The sequence below is a fragment of the Agelaius phoeniceus genome, chromosome 17 (genome assembly GCF_051311805.1).
Source record: "Agelaius phoeniceus isolate bAgePho1 chromosome 17, bAgePho1.hap1, whole genome shotgun sequence".
Taxonomy (NCBI): domain Eukaryota; kingdom Metazoa; phylum Chordata; class Aves; order Passeriformes; family Icteridae; genus Agelaius; species Agelaius phoeniceus.
In genome coordinates, this window is record NC_135281.1 from 7,770,716 (window position 1) to 7,790,524 (window position 19,809).

At 42.9% G+C, this 19,809-nt stretch overlaps 1 protein-coding gene across 3 annotated transcripts in view; it reads left to right on the forward strand.

Moving 5' to 3' along the window:
- Positions 1-8,229: 8,229 nt before the first annotated feature.
- The window catches only part of EYA2 (EYA transcriptional coactivator and phosphatase 2), an 87,737-nt gene continuing 76,157 nt past the window's right edge, over positions 8,230-19,809 (forward strand). The window contains exon 1 of one of the 3 annotated variants that reach the window (XM_054644417.2): positions 8,230-8,356. Coding sequence is in view for 1 of the 3 variants with exons in the window: in XM_077187400.1 (XP_077043515.1) it covers positions 8,727-8,791 (65 nt within the window). In the remaining 2 variants the exon portion in view is untranslated. Of the gene's footprint in view, positions 8,357-8,670; positions 8,792-12,479; positions 12,559-19,809 lie in introns of those variants that run through there. The other 2 variants (XM_077187400.1, XM_077187401.1) reach the window with 2 other exon arrangements.

Below are 19,809 nucleotides of genomic sequence, written 5' to 3' on the forward strand. Positions count from 1 at the left end.
ATTTGGAGAAAAACAAGCTGGGTCTTCTCAGAGACTGTGCAGCAGAAGGAGGTTCAAAAACTTCATGGAACAACTTCCTCCATCTGGGCCTTCCCTATTCGTGCCCAGTTGGGCACAGCCCTTGCCATAAACACAAGCCAGTTTGGTCTAAGCCAGGAGTTGGTAGAGTCACATAAATCAGAGAACCCAGCGAGGCTCAGGGAATCCCTGGGGGCCAGAGCCAGCAGTGCCTGCAGGGCAGTGGCACAGTGGCACTGGGCACTCTGCTGGCACAGTCCCCTCTCCAGCTGGCACACAGCTGGCTGCCAGCTCTGCCTGCCCCCAGGCTGCAGTTGCACAAGGAGCTCCCTGGCAAGGGCTGGAGCCAAGCCCGAGCCGTGCTTGGCGCCCTGTTTATCCCGGCCTGTTTGCTCATGCCCTGCACAAACTCCAGCAAACAAACAGATTCATTTGGACCACAGCTACTGCCAGATATTGGCAGCACCCTGGAGGTATGGAGTCCTTAACTGCTCCTAGCAGCCTCACCTGAGCCTCCACCCACAGCCCTGCCCATGACCCATGGCTCTGTTTAGGCTCAGCCCCAGGGTACCCAGTCCCTGTCTGGGCTAGGGGCATTTGTGTGCCCAGCCTGGAGTCCTGGTGAGCTCTGCTCCTGTGCTGGGGGTGGTTTATCTCTGGTGTCCTCTTTGCCCCCTCCTGTCCCCACCTGGGTGGGCTCCCTGGGTGGACCCTGGCTCACTGCTCCTCTCCTCTGGGGTTCTAAACGAGCCCCACTGCTGGCACCCATCACTGCCTGGGCTGCAGCCACACTTGGGTCCTGGGCCCCCTTCCCTTAGGAATCTATTGGCATTTGCTGCTCCCTGAAACACATAACACTGAAGTGAACAGTTGTTAGGGAAAATATCTACCAAACAGGAGAAAGCTTGTCCACTGGATTGCCACTTCATCCTGGCTACCTGTACTGCCCTATCTTCTTGTTGGGTGCAATGGAAGCTTGGGAAAGCATTTTTAGGAACACTCAGTTAATGTTTACAGAGAGGTAATGTGCCAAGCTCTTTTATAAAACTTTCAACTCTAAATTTACAGGCCTTATATGCTATATTATTTTGGGGACGGCATATTGTATTCATTAGATATTTAAAATGGTATAAACAAGGCAGTAGAAGTACTCAAATTGCTGCAAGCCAGATGGAGATCTTATCATAATACCTCCCACAATTTGGAATAACTTCTTTTTGAACGTTTCTCTGCTCACAACCTAGCAGAGGAGTGGATCTCCTGGGTCAGCACTGGTCTGGGCTGTGTAGGGCAGACAGTTCTTGTCTCCTCTCTGCCAAGGAAGGACATGAAGTGCTGCTCCTCTGCACTAACACATGGGAGCAGAAGGGGCATGTAGCTTAACAAAAATAAAGTAAAAAATTAGATCATGCAAAGTCACATTTTTGGAGCATAAGGGAACATTTTAGTCCAATTATCTTCTTGAGCACAGAATGAAAAGGAAACATTTTACCAGAGTCAGTTTTTAAAAGAATTATCCTGGGTAAATTGATCTGCAGAGAATTGCCCCCAAAACTATAAATCATATTGAGTTCCTTGCTTTTCACTCCTAAAAGGTGACCAATGAGTTATTGGAAGGATGCATGGAGCTCTTGGCCTCAAAGACTGAGAATGGGGCTTATTCCTGTCTGTAGTATGGAATAGCCAGATGCAAATGATCTCTGTCATAATAAACAGGAAGGGAATTATTGTATGCTTCCAAAAATTGAGAATACACTATTAGTGATTTCCTAGCACTGACTTTCTTGAATTTTGCTGTATTTGCATAGGAGTTAGGAAAGAGCAGTTACTCTTTTAATTTAGGGTGGATCTTTACAGTTTGTAATCCCAAGCAATATGAAATGCAGTAAAGTTGCACTCTGGAAGCACATCTCCTTTGGTACATTCCACTTCTTCCAGCATCTGCCCTTTCATTACTTTGTAAAACAAATATAAAAGTCCAATGACTACTAATGATGGGAAACTGGCAAAATGCTCTTAGGCAGCTATTGTATTCTCAGATTGTTTCAAAATACCTAACAGCCATGGTTTGGAGCAAGTTTTTTAATATTGTGTTAAATTTCTAATTAAAGTGTTGTGGCAGCCAGAGTGGCTTATCTGAACAAAAAGATTGGTTTGGCAGAATTGACTCATGGTCATTCTACCTGACAGCATTCCCTTTTGTGGGATTGTAACTCTGACTGTGAAAATGTTGTACTAAGCAAGCCTTAGTTCCGCTCGTAAATCAGTTCGATGAAAGGTTTGAAAGCCTGTTTCTCTGGTGCAGCTAAATTACATTCAAAGTACAACTGAATTTGCCCCTACTTTTCCATCAACTATAATGTGATTTAAAGAAATGTTCTTTAAAGATAGAGAACAGTTTAGAAAGCCAGATGAGAATTCCTGAATGAAAGTAGATAGAATTTAGGTAAACATTCTCCAAGTTTAAAATAACAGACTGAAGCATTTGTCTTTGATTATCAATTTTAATGTACATAATAATGAGATTCATTCCCACTAGGACAGGCATGCTATAAAAGTTTTGGAGTGCTCGCATTCCAATCCCTAAAATCAAACTCTTCCTTGCAGTCAAAATCAAGAAGAATGGCTTTTGATTCCTGTGTGAGTAAACTTTCAAAATACTTGCAGTTCTACAAGATAAACTAGATGGAATATTTCTGGGAGACTGCTCAGGCTCTCTGTCCCAGCACTGCTGCTGAGTTGCTGCTGCAGCCCAGCCAGGGCACTTTGATGCTGTTGCATCAAAAGCCAACCAGTGCCTAATTTGGAGCCCACCCAAAATTCAGCTTTTTTTGGCTTACTGAAACATCAGCTGCCTAGAGAGAGATACAACTTTATATGGGTCAGAGGCAACTTCAAATGATGTTTTGCCTCATGCGCACTGCTCCAGTTGTAATGAAACAGAGCCAGAAGTTGTAATTCCTGAGGGGGTTTGCCAGCCTATGGAATTCATAAGTCTTCCCTGAAGAGGAAGCTGATATCTACAAAATGTTTCACCTGAAGTGTAAAGAAAAAAATTTTTAAAAGCCAAGGACCCATGAGACAATAACTGCACAAATCCCTTCCATTTTTACTCACAGCCACAGGAGTGGACCATGTGTCTTCCTTTTAGATCACAAATACATGTTAGATTCAAAGGGAATGTGCATTTGTTAAAAGTAAATATAGGTTTTATTAACCTGGCTTTTGATGCACACATTGATTAGAAATGAAAATTGGTCATTTCTCAGCTCTGTTCTAGTGTAAAAAAATCCCCCCAATCCTGCACCTCCTCTCCAAATGGATCAATGTCCAAATTCTTCCTAGTGATTTTTTTTTATTGCTGGTAATTGAAATAACATCAAACCTTAACTTTAAAATATTGCTTTAGCTCAGGGGCAGGTTTTCAAATCTCTCCTGCAGACCATCATTCCTTCCACCAGCAGAGCCATGGCATTTCCCATATTCAGATCTGGGTTTGTAACTGCACGTGGCAAAGTGAGTCAGCAGGAACCATGAATTTGCATATAATGCTCCATGCAGGCAGCACAAGACAAGAATTTTAGTCTCCCATTATGTTATTAAAAGAGGTCTTGAAAAAAAGCTCATGAAGAAAAAAACCAAAATGGTCATAATACTTATTTTTCATTTTCATACCTTTCTATGCAAACTAATTGTTTTTCAGCTGTGCTCAAAGATGAAATTTGGTTTACTCCTATTGTTAGAGATGTCTGCAGTAAGAGTGGAGGATCCCAGCCTGAAACAAATCACACATTTTCTGTCAGTGGATGTTTTATTTGTGAAGTTGCATTGTCTGCACAGTCCAAAACATTTTTCCTCTAAAGCATGAGGAAACAGGAAGGATGGAGTAGAGGCATCTACTGTTTCTACAGGAGAAATTCCAAGCAAAATAGTGGGAGAGTATTGAAAAAAAAAGGAAAAAATTCTGGTTTTTTTTTCATTTCAGTCCAGTAGTGGAAATTGATTAATGAAGCCCGTCTGCAGCCCGTACAAAGGGCCAGATCTTCAGCTAATATTAAATAGCAAGCTTCTACTTTTGAAAACCAGAAAGAGGAAGGGGACATAAAACTAAAAAACAAACAGGCATATTTGATCATTTAGTGGTGAATAGATCAGGCACTCCTCAGTTGCAGGGTTTTATTTTTGTGCATTGTGTCAATGATTAGAAACCATATGTTTTAAGACCAGCTTCAATAGTATCAGTAGCTACAGTCCTGCTCTCAGATTACTTTTCACTGCCTGCCTAATTTTGAGCTTTAATAGCTAACATGCACTTTGTTTATCAGTTACAAATGTTCTGAATGTTGATGAAACAGGCTAAACAACACGTATTGACTTATCATCAATACCAAAGACTGAGATAAAATTTGTTAAATGTTGTGGCCTGCGACTTAGCAAACAAGGAGTTCTTAAAAATAAGAAAAATAATCTCAGAATTGATGGCTCTGCTTCTGAGTGTGAGATGTTAGCACGCAGATCCTGACTCAGCTCTTGTTATCCACAGAAGAATCCATTCTACAAGGAGCAGGGGCTTTTGGCACCAAAAATGCAACCAAGTACAGCACAGTAAAGCCCCCTCAGATGGCACAGTCCCATATGAAATGCTTTACTGCACTGGGGGCAGTCTGGTGGCATTCAACTTAAATATATTTAAAGTATTTCCAGAATCAGACCCTTGGTGTCTTGCAGGCCTGAGCACTAATATGTGAAATAGATCATTTTTACATAATTCTGTTTAGCTGTACAGCAAAGAAAATTAAAATAGTCTCTAGATTATGCTGTTTATCCTTTAATTACTTGAGGACAGAGTACCTCTCCTCTGTTTTTAAATTACTGCATAAATTAACAATGCTCTAACAATAACAGCAGCAGCAATTCAGAACATTTACCAGAGAGAAAGCAACCATTAGCCTTGAGAATAAAATTTCACTGGAATCCACAAAATATTGTGTTAGGAAATATTATGGTTGCCAACTTTCGCAATTTTGTTGAAAGTCTTCTAAAATGTGAGGGTTGGGGTGTTTGGGGTTTGTTTTTGTTTTTTTTCCCCACAAAGCCTGAGCTCTGGCATCATGTGAAAACATGAAAATGTGAGATTCTCAGTTTTAATTTTAGAAGACAACTAAGTTACTCAGCATTGTGGTTGCAAACAGAAATTGAAAACATGAACCCAAGGACCAGAGAACAATTAGGAAGAGCCCAAAATGCATTATTTTTAAATTCTTACACTCTGTAAAGGGATTTCTGACTCGGGGTGTTTCTATGCTCAGGGTAAACCATATTCAGTACCCCAATAAATTCTCGGCATCCTTTTCGAGGACTTCTCACCTTGGTTTTTGACAGAGGGTGACATCACATCTTAATTGTGAAGGAGGGTGATGAAGTTCAATACTGGCTAATTTCTTGTTTTTATAAACAGAACCAGTTGTTGGTACTGATGCAGTTCTCTTCATTTTGACAATGAGGTCAACAGCAGACACTGGTAATATTTCCTCAAGGGAAATGCATTTCCACAGTAGCTAAAATTTGGGATCTAGCTCTTCACCTTCTCCTCAGAGAGGCTGAGGTGTGGCTCTCTCACACTATGGGATAAACCCCCTGGATCCCAGGTCTGGTAGGAAACAGCTCCCCATGCTCCCTAAGGACAGGGCATTGTCTGCCTGCTCAGGTGCCAAGGGAGGACCATAATCTCTGAAATCTGTACAGGACACTGGCACCCAGCCCATGATTAGGGACACTTCCATTTGGATCTTTCTGCATCGTTTCCATTTAGTCTTTGAGTTTACAATATGTGGAGTGAGCACAGAGTAACAAGCAAACCACCTAAACCTGGCTTGATTTTTGACTGATAAAAATTCCACTGGTCTGAGAAATCCCTGGCAATCCCTGATGATGCCCCAGCTTGATGAAATTTGAGACTTTTATCAAGCCAGCTACAAGGAGTGGCTCCTTGTCTCTCACCTTGCAGCCTGTACCCCATGCAGCTGTCTGACCCTCCCACAGTCCCACTGATGGGGCAGAAGCCATTCTATTCCCTTGCCTTTCTAAATGGCTTTTAACATCTACAGGTACCTTCCTGGACACTAACAATGATGAAAATACTTAAAATACCTAATTGAAAAAATATCCTTTACCTTCCTCTTTGCCCACCCTTTTCCCACTGTGCCTTTATTACTTTTCTATATCTTGCATACAATGCTTTTGGTAAATAAGAAGGATATTAGAGTAGACAAATAATGTTTACTCACCAGCTCAAGAAAGGTGTTTCTGGCACTGATTCACAAGTTACTCACAACTTACAAAAATTACTTATACTGAAAGGGACAAGGAGTGTCTTTTTGTGTGCAGGTTGCTGAACAAACAATGAGGTCCTGGTCCCTGCCTGGCTTGCCGTGGCATTACCACAAACAATACTAATTCTTAAATACCTGCCTGACTTTAAGCACTTAGGTAAATAATTGTATTGATCGTTGTAGGCCTATTCACATGCATAGAACTAAGCATATATTCAAATATGTTGTGAAATCAGGGGTCGGGAGAATTTTGCAAACAAGGCATTTTTAGATACGAATTTACTTGTTAAAACCAGCTTCAAAAGGAGCTAATGTGGCAATCAGGCTTTTGGGCACGGCAGGTTGAGGAAGGAAAAGATTTATTTTCAAGATGGATCCAAGGACTTTCTTGTACTTCAGAGACTCCTCAGCAGAACGCCAATTACAGGTGAGAAAGGCAGCAAGGAAGCCCCCCCCAGGCAGTGATTGCTCAGAGTTTAATGTGAGAGCAGTGTAAACTCAGAACTGCAGATAATCTGTGGGGAAATCAGGGGGTTAGTGCCGAGAACTGATGGGGAATAACAACTGAAAGAGCTTTGGTTTTTCTAGGCTGGCGGGAGGTAGCTCATGCTAGGAAGCCTGCCAGCTCCACACTGATGCTGGGAGCTTTGTCTCCTTTGGATTGTAGGAACACACTTTGCAGTCAAACTGATCTGAGAGATTTTGATAGTAAAAACAGCTGTCTCGTTGCAATGATGTTTTTGTTCCATTGTCAAAATTTTGAGTTAAATCCATGAGTGGGCTGCAGCTTGTTCAAACCCTGAACTCAACACCCTTTGTGCTCCTTTGGCTTTTCCACTGCGGTTCATGGGATATCTCCTTCCTGAGGAAAGGGCTAGGTGTAATAAAAGCCGTCAGGACAAGGAGTTTCAGGTCTCCCCCGATGCCTCCCCAGTGCTGGAGAGACAGAACTGGAGCACTGCAGTCTGTCCCAGACTGGTGAGGAGGGGAAATAAGGAGGAAGAGCAGAGTGTGGAAATGAAATACTCCAATGCTGCTGTGGCCAGGCTGCATCCCCAGCGAGCAGGTATGCCAGTGGAAGGGGGAAACTGTCAGGTACCTGAGCAGGGATGAGGCCAGCAGGGGCAAGGGGAAGCTGTCTGTGGGGTGTACAGCACAAGGGGATTCAGGGGAGGGGTGTGCAATGGGATGTCCCAGCCCCATCTTCCCAGCATAAACCATCTGAAGGTGCCTCTTGCCACTCTTTGGATGTGCAAACAAGGCAGGCGAGGTGGCTGATTGAGGCGTCCAGCACATCAGGCAGGAGCACAAGGGGCAGATGCCAGACTGCCTCTGGTTTTGTGCTGACATGAGAGGTGGGACTGCACCTCTGTACGGCCACAAATCCATTCTGTGTCGCTGGAGGTGATGGGAACTGTGGGCAGGCTTTTGCCCTCTGGGGAGCCAGGAGCCGTGTGATGCTGTGAGTGCAGAAGGGTGGCTTGTGGGAGGGGTGCTGTTTCTGCAGGACCCACGGCTCTGTGGCACTGTGCGTGTTAAGACAAACTAGGTGTCAACAAAAGCCCTTCCTTTTAAATTGATATTTAAAAATTGTCATTAGAGACCGGTAACACAAGGACTGTAGTGAAAGCGACTTGTTTTCCTAGAAACAGAGGCTACAGACAAGGTGATATTCACACGGTATTCAAGAGTCCAAGTTCTACAGGAAAAAATTCTTTCAAGGACTTGCAGCTCGATGAACGCTGATAGCACCAACATAAAACCATAGCCACGGGCGGCAGCAGGCGCGCCCGGCGCATACCTGCCGCCGGTGAGAGCGCAGCCCGGCCCGCGCCCGGCAGCGCCGGCTCCGCGCTCCCTGCGGCCCGGGGGGCGCGGGCAGCTCCGCGACAGTACCGGGGGCTGCCGGGCGGCCCCGGGAGCCGCGGGAGGCTCCTCCTCCGCCCCGGCACCGCGGGCAGCGCGGCGCTGCGGGCGCCGGGACGCGCCGCGGCCCCACGCGTGCGGTAGGTGCGCCCCGACGGCGGCGGCACGGGGGCAGCCCCCGGCGCTGCGAGGGACCGGCGGCGCCGGGCTCGGGCTGCCGCGGTGGGCGGAGGGCCGGCAGTGCCGGGCGAGCAACAGGGCAGGGGAGCCGAGGGGAAACCCCCCGTGCCGTGCCGTGCCGTGCCGCGCCGCGCCGCGCCGCGCCGTGCGGTTCCGCGGGGCTGTGGCCGTGGCGCTGCGCTCCGCGCCCCGCGCAGCCCGCGGGCGGCTCCGGCGGGAGGCGCGGCGGGGAGGGGGCGGGTGGGCGCGCCCGGGGCGCAGCGCGGGGCGCGGAGCCGCCGCCCCGCTCCGCTGCGCTCCCTTCCGCGGGCATGCGCGCCTGCCTCGCACATGCTCACTGCGCCCGCGGCGGGCGCGCACACTCCGCAGCGCCGCGGCTCCGCGCTGCACCGCCGGTGAGTGGGGCAGGGGTTCGCGCGCCTCCGCGGGTGCGGGCTGCCCGCCGCGGCTCCGCGGGCCAGAGCGCTCCGCGGGCGCGGGGCGGGGGGCGCGGAGCTCCGGAGCCCGTCGGGGGGCGGCTGCGGCGGAGCGCGGGCGCGGAGCGGCTCCGGGTGCGGAGCCGCGACCCAGAATTAGCACGGGGAGTTAATTGCTGCGCTGCGTGCGGTTCGGTTTTACCGTCAAGCGAGCCCTGCTTATTAATGATTTTAATAGCTTTTAAATAAAGTGAACCGCTGCACTTTCCCGCGGCTGATTCTATGAGGAAAACTTGTATGTGATTTATGCAGTTTGAGTAAACTTTTCTGAGTGTTAAATTGTGCTTGAGCCCACTGAATGGCCTCTAAAGGAAATTATTCATGGTATACAGCTACTGTTGTTCAGACGTTTCAAATAATGATATATTCTGTTGTATAAAGTTGTGATTGCTAAAATACATGTAGTGAACCAATAAACAGTTTATTGGTCTGTATCAAATATTAGCAGAAATTTTGTTCAGCGCAATATCAAATTCAGGCATCCCTGAGCGCCGTTAAAAGCAGTGGCAGGAATGGTTTATTGTTTTGTCTCTCTTGTGAACTTCATTAATTTACTGAGAATTTCTTCTCTCTGCAATGCCGTCCGTGGAAGGGTCCCTCCCCTTCTTCTCCCCCAGTTTATTGAGAAAGCATGTTTAAATTTCTTCATGCTATCCACATCTGTGGGTATTAGGGCAGGCTGGTCCACAGAAGATGGCATACATTTAAACTAGTAAATCTGTGTCTAAAGTAATGCTTCTTAGATAGTTTCATACATTTAGCATTGCATTGTTTTGTTACTTGTTGCTTCAGCAGGATAAATTCTTTCTCGTCATCCTTTTTTACGTGGGGAAACTGTTTCCATTCCTTAACAAAGCTGAATTTTTATTTCTGCATTGAAATTGAAGGCATCGTGTGCCCTCCGATGAAACACAAGCAAGTAGGAAAGACTTGCAGTACAAATGCCTTGAAAATAATCAGTACTCATAGCTTTGGAGACATTCCAGAAACTTTTTTAAGCATGTTTTGGAAATTTACTTGAAATGGTACAGCAGCTGATAACTTAATTGTTCTAACTTAAAACTCTTAATTTAAAAAAATCTAAATTTATGATGTAAAATTGAATGGTGTAGTTACAGTTACTTAATTGTTCTAACTTAAAACTCTTAATTAAAAAAAAAAATCTAAATTTATGATGTAAAATTGAATTGTGTAGTTACAGAGTCAAATTGTCCACGTAATTCTTGTGCCTCTTCTACTCACCCACCAACAGGTCAAAACATTTGGCTAAATAACAAGTGGTATATGCTTTTGGTTTTACGCTCATCGATTTGTTTTGCTTTACTTTGCTTAGCCCACTCCCCTCAGCTCATTTTCTTTTAAAATTGTACGTGGAGACTCGATTCCCATGGCTTGCTAATCTTATCACCATTATTTGGTTGAAATTTTTGAAACGGGTTCCTGTTTCAAATACCTCACAACATTGGCAGCCTTAGGTTCCATTAGAAAAGCTTCATTAGGGAGAAATAAAAATGTTGTTGATAACTCCCCCTCCAACAATAAGCCCCATGTTCAACTCCACGGTGTATGCGGATATGCCTTGAATTATAAGAAGGAATTAAACTCAGGTATTCACACAAAGAACTTGATCTCAGAATATCACTTAAAAAGTCTCGTGTGTTGCTGTGTTGTTATTCATTGCTGGTTAATATGCTTTTCTCTTTTTTTTTTCCCCTGAAAATTTAATAATTTAGCTATTAATCCTGCAGATATTATGCATGTTTAACTTTAAGCCTGCGAGGTGTTGGGCTGAATTCTGCATGGCTGTGTTTGTGTGTCAGTGTGTGTGTGTACACACTGCTGACAAAGAAAACAATTAGAGACGTTACTAATTTTCTGCTGTCTTCCCAACTGTTATTTATGATGTGTAGTAGTACAACAGCTATTCTGAAATCAGCTATAATTCTCTTCAGTAAGATTTGTTTCTTCTGTGCCAAATTTTGCAGTAACCAGATGGTCTTAAGGTGTCTTCAGCCGGAGAACAAGCGTGAGCAGTGCTGAAGACTAATTATTCCTTGCAGTAAATTCCTTCTGCAATAAATTCACAGGTTGTTAGGCTTAATCTGTGGAAATGATTGTTAAGATTGCTCATGCAGTGAAAAATGCTTTTATAAATCTGTGAAAACTATCAGAAGTTCTTAGAATGCTAAGAAAATATTTTCGAGTTAATTTTGCCTGGCTGGGGTAACTTTTATTCGGGACAAACTGTTAAATTAAGTTGCAGATTCTAATCCTTTTCATAAGCCATGGAACACTGCAGTTTTAAAATTAGGATTTTAAATGTATCCTGTAAGTGGAGGGGTCATTTGGTAGACCATGTAGGGAAGGAAATCTCATACTGCCGTTCCCAGTGTATCGTTACTTTCATTGTACCCGTGTATTTTTCACAGCAGTAGCAGTGGATATTTGGGTAGTGCATGGAGGAGCGTCCTGGATTAACAATCATGTTATTTTCATTAAATTTCATGTTGTACTGCACATGACAGGGAAATAGTTAAGAACAAAAAATATATTCAGAGTTATAAACAATGGTATATATAAAAGTAAAGCCATTAAGGGCTTAAATACGTCCTCCTTCTCGGTGGCTTAATTTAGTAAAAAAAACAAGATTTTTTTTTTTTTTTTAGTATATGTCCATTAAAAAAATGTAAGTACTCAAACCTCTTAAAATTTTCCTCACTTTGATATGAATAGGGAGAACTTGTCAAATCTCTTTCCCTTCCTTTTCTGCTGAAAATCCTGGTAGGGACTGTTCATTAAGAGATCCCACCAGAAAACAATTGTTTCGTGGCAGTCAAATTCTTAAAACAATACTTCATCGTTATTTGCAGATCTTAACTCAAGTAATGATGTTTAACAAACCCCTTGTTTTAATCAGGTGAGGATAAGCCCTTCAATTAGGATGCAAATAATTGCTCCTCTTGGTTGGGTCATTTGGGGCCTGGAGGTGCTGCCATTTGCAGGTAGATCTGGTGCTACCCAAGGTTTGAATCAGGAGAGAGGAGAAAGCTGGAATAAGGATTTAAGTCTTGTGCAAAATATTTTTTTTATTGCAGCATTCAAAACCCGATCCAGCTCCCTTTTTTTGTCAGGCTGTTCAGTTGATCTTGATTTACTGCTGCAAGAAGTGTGAGAGAAAAACTGGATCCAAAATAATGTTCACTGCAGAGATGGAGTTTCAGTGAGTGTGTCACAGAGTGAATAATTAAAAATAGTCAAACCTCTTTTCACTCAGTCTTTCTGCTTGTGCTTTAATTATATATTTTAATTATTTCAAAGATGTGTAAAATGAGATGAGAAAGATTACACGGGCGTAATCCTTCCCATTTAAAATTATTTGTCTGCAGCTGCCTAAGTCCTGGCATTAGGAGTCACATACAAACATGTTTATTTAACATCAGCGTTATCTGTTAGATTGTACATGGTTCATTAACATGGAGAGAATACTTTTTGTTTAATAGTGTGTGGGAGCTGCCAGAGGTCAGGAGGGGTTGTTTGCCTGAAGTCGAGATGGCATCTTGGCTTTGCTCTCCTCCTGTTTGTCACCTCTGCTGTGCCCGGAAAACGCTTCCTTAGTGCCGTGCTGAGGTGTTTTCCCTGGTGTCGAGAGGCTCTGTGCAAAGCCAGAAGTCTCCTGCAGGGTTGTGGTAAGGTTTATGGGGAATTTCAAGGGAGGTTTGTTGTAATTTGTGGGGGATTGTTGTAGTTGGGGTTCGGTTAGAAAAAGCAGCTTGGACGGGATGGAGCGGGAGGAGACAGAAGAGCCTGAGATGTTGTGGTGGTGCCCACAGAGTGCATGGCTGTGATGGAAGGATTTTACAGATTTGGGGTGATGGCTTGGGAAATTGAGAGTGTTTTGTGTGCCAGTGAAAATGTTTTGTTGGTGTGGCTGGGTCAGAGCTGGACTCAGGACAGTACCTGGTGATGGTGCTGAGCTGCAAGAGGGGGCAGCTCCTCTGCAGGGGCAGCACAGGATGGGACCCTTCTCTCTCCACAGAGCTTCTGGGGGGTTCTCACTCCTTCTACTGCTGGATTAGAAGCATGCTTGGACATACAAAACCATATCAGGGACTCCAGAAATTCAGAATTACCCATGGCCTCAAGTTTAAAGAGGTCAATTAAAATGTTTTACTGTGACTTCTGTATATATGTTAATAGCCATGCACTGCACACAGTATTGGGAGAGAGATGTACACACCCATCTGCATGCACAATTTTAATTTCAGCTTCTTGAAAATGTTTCTGAATGTTTTCTAAAAGCCAGTGAATTTCTCCATCCTCATTTGGATGATGGGGGCTCTTTGGGCTTTTTGTGCCTTGGAGGGAAAAGATAATTTAAATTTCCATTAGAAAAAGGTAGAAAATTGCCTTCTTTGATTTTTATCAAGCAAGGATCCCTGGTAGATAATAACCAAAAGGCGTTGAACAAAATGAGCATTATTGTAAAATTCAAAGTGCAGTGGAAGATGCAATGTGACCGAACCATGCCGCAAATGTGCAGTTTTTAAAAAGCACAACAGTAAAAATAGAAGGGCTTAAAAAAATAAGCTGAACTACTGTGTTGATTATAAGTTGTAGCTGAATCACTCTTAAGGCCTGGATATTGTTTTTAAAAAGCCAGCAAAACATCTATTTCTAAAAAAATAGCAAGTTCCCTCAGAAGGGGGGGGAGAGAGAGAGAGAGAGAGAGAGCAAAAGTGTTATCTTGGAGGAGGCAATGTCTGGGGTAAGGTTTTTTTCCTTTGAATTATTTTCAACAAGTACTTACTCTGTTCTGTATTTTTAAGAAATTATGTGGACAGCAATTTTGTTGCTTTACCAAGGCAGTGAAAACACCAAGAATCCTTTTTATAATTTGGAAAGAATGTCAAAAGAATGAAGTAGTTAAACCTAAGTGTATTAGATCATACGCCTTAAATGCATAAATAAGCATAGCTGCAATCACAGAAACCAATGTTAAAACCACCAGGAAAACTCACCCACAAACCGTAATGACTTAGAGGGAATGACCTCAGCCATTGTGAAATTTGTGCCTATTTGTTGACTGACATTTATTTAGTAGAAGCAGGGTGCATGCTTTGTTGGGGTGTGGGATTTTGCTATTTGCAAGACTGCTGGGTTGGTTTTTTTTTGTTGTTGTTGCTGCCAGGTTTGAATACAAAGAGTGAAAATGGGCTCGAGGCTGTGAGAGCCTGGATATGATTTGGGCTGCTGCAATTTGGAAAGCAGGTGAAGGGTTTGTTATTGATGCACAGAGACTGGTGGAACTGAAGTTTGTTGTTCAGATGTTAGGAACTTCCTTGATGATAGCCCACTTCTAACTTATTCCCAGCTGGTTTTCTGTTAAGGAAATGAAGGTTTAAAGTATTTGGTTACAAACCTGAGATTTCTTCACGTCTACGTCTTTGCGCGAGTGCTGCATGAAACGCTGGTGTCATTCATCTCCCCTCTGCTTTTTGGAGAGGAAATTGATGCATGGTGGAACCTTAACTTGCCTTTGCTGCAACACCACTTAATAATTCAGGGAAATGGAAGTCTTGAATTATTTTAACTATAATAGACTTCTTTGGGAATGTTTTTACATAAACCAGCATTACAGACTGCAAGTTCAACCAGAGCCATGTCTGTCTGCAAACAGGATTTCTCTCTGCTGCCTGCTCCTGGCTGTGGGCCCTACTTTTATGTGTTGCAATAATCAAAGATGCTCCAGTTTTAATTGTCCCTTCTTAGATGTGCAGAGAGGTTTGAGAAAATGGGTAAGTTCGTGCTGTTGGCTTGAACACCTTACTCTATGCATTTAGTCTTGTTGTGCAAAAATTCTTGTTTGCCATCCCTGCTTTTGAGAAGGAAAGGAGCCCAGCTAAATTAAAAAAAAAAATCCTAAATAAAGAAAATTATTTAATAATAATCAGCTCAGATACTTGCTGGTCAACCCATGGAGAGTTGATGCCTCTCTCTATGCTGGAAAGAACAGACTTGACAGAGAAACTCAACCAGAGCAGGACTTCCAAAGACAGAAATGTTCCTTAAACTCAGCAAATGCCTTAAAAACTGGACATGCCTCTGGGATTACTCAGGCACCCACAAGAAACAGTGAGGGGAAAGTGGGGCAGGCATCTGAAATGTTTTTGTTTTTTAAATAGGTTGAGTAAGCAGAGCAGTCTGGGGGCCCCAGTTATTTACAGCTCTGTCTGTGCACCACGCAGAGCCTCATCAGCTGTCCTAAGGACAAGTTTTCCATCTATTGCAAATCGTGTCTTTTGATGACACATTTGATTTGGCTGTTTGCTGTGTAATTGTCCTACAGCTACTTTGGAAAGAACTTTGATCAGTTTTGAATATAGATCTGTATCACTCGTTTTGATTCCTCTTGCGACTGCTCCTGTGTGCTCAGTTACCATCCATAGAGTTTAATTGCAACTATCTGACAATTCTTTGTTTCTAAGACAAGTCAAAATGTATTTACTAACTACTTTATCCTCCATAAATGTTGACAGTGTGTACTTCATTTTTGTAAGCTATGTAAATTTATTATTTTTCCCTGCTACTGTGGGTGAAACAAGACAAAATCTCGTCTAAAATTGAGCAATACTTTTTATTTGAAAAAGATTGTTTTTTCCACCCCTTAACAAACTAAAAAGCACCAATTTTTTTTCTGAAAGACGACACTTTAAGTAAAACATGTGAATGTTATTTTCACTGTATCCAAATTTCCCTTTTTATTCTTCTTTTGTAGGCTGACTTTATTTTTGAATTTATAAACCCATGTTTTTTGCTAGCTTATGTTTGATAAGTGCTGTGTTGATACTACTCCTCCTCACTGAGATAGATTTAGGATTAAGTCAGCCTTAATGCTTGTAGAAAAATACATAAATTTTCTCCTTCCTTGTGTTCAACTGTGCATAAATGTATTAGATCCAGTTGTGCTCTCACTGCAGTCCCCAATCATTTCACTCAAGTAAAGGTTGAACCTTATTGAGTGGGAGCAGTTTTAAACCTTCTGTACTTGTTGCAAAAGTGCATTTTTTATTTTATTTTTTTAAATCCCATCATAACTGCTGCCAGTGCAAGTCCAGCTGACTTCAGTGCCTGAGCCTTGCAAAACCAGAGTGGGAATTTGAGTGTTTTGCTCAAATGTCTATTTGCAAATCAGCAAAGTTTCCAGCAGCAGTTTAAAAAGATGATAAATCTGAATTGGGTGGAGAGGGGGAGGTACCACAGCCCCTTTGCTACCAGTGGTTGTAACCTCCTGTACCAAAAATTTGCAGAGATGAGACTTAGTCTGTGGTATCACATCTCTGACCTGGTACTCTAAGTGTGTTGGTGGAGTTAGGTGTGCAGCAGGAAAATAAGGCAGACAACATTTTTCTTTTTATTTATTGAAATAAAATTATGAGATCCTTATTCTGTGTAGTCTTGGTGGCCTGTTGTGTAAATACCTACTTAGAGGAATCTTGTTTTTAATAAAATTCATTTCTCTCTGATAAGAGGCGAGTTTAGGTCTCTGAGCAGAAATACATAATCATTCAGCAATGCTGTAAATGGTGTAACCCTGCACAAGGAATGCAAGATTATGTTCTGTATAGCCACTTTCACAGACCTTTGCTGTCTTTCCCTCTTCAGTGTCTCTTCACCTGAAAACTCTTGAGTTCTGGTTTGAAGGAAGGCGTATTCTGCCTATTATATATGATTTCATATTGTCTGTTTGGCAGCCATCCTTCCTGTTCACTGCAGCAGATGAACATAATTTGGGGAGGAGAACTAGATAGGGAGGGGGCTGAGGAAGCCAAGTGAGTCTGCTGTAAAAATATTTGAGATGCAGCAAAACCTTCTGGGCTAGATTAGTTCTGATGCCCCCCTGCAAATTAGGGGTGGGGTGTGGAGACAAATGCTTGGTTTCTAATTGAGTGTAATAAAGGAAGACAAATCTTGGTTTCTAATTGAGTGTAATAAAGGATGCTGCTGCTCAGAGTCAGAGGTGTTGATGCTGGAGCTTGATGCTGTCCCTCTTAAAGCCCAGGGCTTCTCCTTGCCCCAGCCCCCTGCCACAAATCAGGATTATTCCATCCCAGCAGTGGTTTTACCGTGTCTGTGGTGGAGCTGGGTGGTTCCTGAGTGATGCACAGGAGCACTGTGCCCTGGTTGAGGACGGGAAGTGGAAAATGAATATTGTTTTGAACTTGAACTCTGTGAGCAGACAGAAGGTAATTATTGGAGCTGGAACTCCCCCGGGAGAAGCGGGGGAGTGATGCTCTGCACTTGTCAGGAACACTGGGGGATCTTAAATATCTCGTAGCGTTTAACGCTTTGGTTTTACATTTCTGCTTTTTAATTGATCTTCTGCTCTTCTCTTCTTTTGGCAAATACAGGAAGAAACAATTGGATGTAGATTTAATGTGCTGTGTTTATTGATAGACACAGTTCTGCCCTCCTTTTGCTGGTGGGGCAGGACTCTTAAATTTCAGTCTTGGTGTTATTTTCTGTTGTAAAATTAACTCCTTTGCTGCTGGCTTACTTAGTGGACCTATTATAATTTGAAAAATTAATTAATTGATGATTAAAAGCACATAAATGTATATGAAGCTATTTAATCAGAAGCTGTAAGCCACTTGTGTAGTATTTAGCTTTGATTATAAATTTCTCTGTCTTATGAAGTAGAAAACCCCACTGTAATGACACAAAATGTGTGGTTGTATAGTTAACATTTTGAGAATCAACTTTTTAATAATATAGTACTACCAAAATAGTAGTAACCTTCTAGGGAAAAAAAAATAAAAGTAAATCTCTGCCTTCACTGAATATTTTTCTGTATTTCAGTGGCCTGTGGCTTCAGTAATCTACCTAAGTGTTTTTACATTTATTTCCCCTCTCTTTTGGCTGCTATTTTACAAGTTCTTCAGCAAAGAATAGTGAGTGCAATATTTCTTCTTTTTTTACAGACTGTGTGGGGTCTTCTGGAGATTTTTTAAATACTGTTCCTTATTAGATAATTCAACAAGGGAAAGTATTTTTCTGTTAATTTCTACCTATGGTGGTACCTATGGGTTTCCTTCTCAGAAAGGAATAATTCCATATTTTAAAAACATCATTTAAAGTATGAAAGTAAAATCACATTAATTTTCAAAGCACAATTAAATACATACTATTTACTATAAAGTCTCCCTGACCAAGTTCAGAAGACTGTTTCAATGGTGGTGAAGTTTTAGAGGCAGTAAAATTAAGTCACTTTAAAAGAAAATTGTGTGATGATTTATTGTAGCAGAGCAGGTGAAATTCCTCTCGAGATTTTAATATCTTCCACCTGGTATAGAAATGAAAAGAAAATATCCTCTAGCTGGTGACTAATTTGTCACTAATACCCAGGGGTTCCTTCATTACAATGCAGAGATGTCAGTTCTAAGAGAAACGCACGGTGAAAAAAACAAGCGCAACTTCCCGTTGGAGACAGTTACAAAAAGGAGAAAAAATAAAGGTCTGGAAAGCAGCCGAAGTGGTGTGAAGGAAGGCTCTGAAGCTATCAATCAGGGCAAGGTGCCTGGGGAAGGATTTTACCTGCAGTGGAATTGATGGGGACATGTCTGAGGAGGGAAGTCGCTGACTGGGCTCCAAGGAGGAGCTCTGGCACACAGCAGTGCCCAGTTCTGCTCCCAGCTGCACCCTGGTGAATGCTGCAGGAGGAACTGCATTGCTGAAAACAAACCAGCCTCACTCTGCTTACTGATGGCTGTTATTCTGTATCATGTTGTTAAATGAATTGAATGCAAGGCTTGGGTGGAAAAGCTGCTAGGGAATATCTGCAGCTCGAGCCTTTCAGCAGAGAGCGCGGTGTTTGTGCCACATCAGTGTTTTGACAAGTCATTTTTCCCCAACAGAAAGTTACTCCAGTGTTCAGAGACTGGTGTGGTGTCCTCACTTTGCCTTTTGCTGCAGTAACAAAATTTTAACTCAGCTCTTGTCCTTCCAGTGCTGCCGTTTCCAACAGCTTGGAGTGAGGGGAGCGTGAGCCAACGCAGTCCCCGGGGAGAGTGAAGTAAGGATTTCAGTCTCTCTCCCCTAAGAAACAAGCTGCTAACCCTGCAGCAGCAGCACTCTTGCTTCTTGAGGGCTTTCTGGTTTAGTCCAGACCAAAAAGTTGTTCAGGAAGAGTGTTTGTAGTAGATGTCTATGGCAGAAGTGGTGATTCAGTGTTAGGACTCCAGTGGTGTTAGAGATTTGGGAAGGAGAAGTGAGTGCTGCACCAAACAACATGAATGTTGGAAACAACCCGCCCAACAAATGACATGAATGTTGGAAACAACCTGCCCAACAAATGACATGAATGTTGGAAACAACCTGCCCAACAAACAACATGAATGTTGGAAACAACCTGCCCAACAAACAACATGAATGTTGGAAACAACCTGCCCAACAAACGACATGAATGTTGGAAACAACCTGCCCAACAAATGACATGAATGTTGGAAACAACCTGCCCAACAAACATGAATGTTGGAAACGACCTGCCCAAGAGCTTTGTGGTGGAGGTGTTTATGTCACAGGGGGAGCCCTGGCATGTCCTGCAGACTGCAGGCCATGGTAACACAGTTCTGTTTCTCACTGGGAGGATTTAATCTCAGCTGTTCTATGGTTAGTTGGAGAAATGGAGGATTTTATGTTCTGTCAGAAGGAGATTAATGGAAAGGAAATTTATGGGATTTGCTACATTTCTTCCAGTTATAGTGTATTCTTCAGTCAGAGCACTGAGGTAACAAACACCCTTGCATTTGTGCTGGGTTGAGGGTGGCCAGTTGTCCACCCAGCTCCTCACCTGCTCCCCATCCTTAACAGATCAGGGGAGAAAATAGGAAAAAAAAGCTCATGGGTCAATATAAGAACAGGGAGATCACTCACTATCTCCC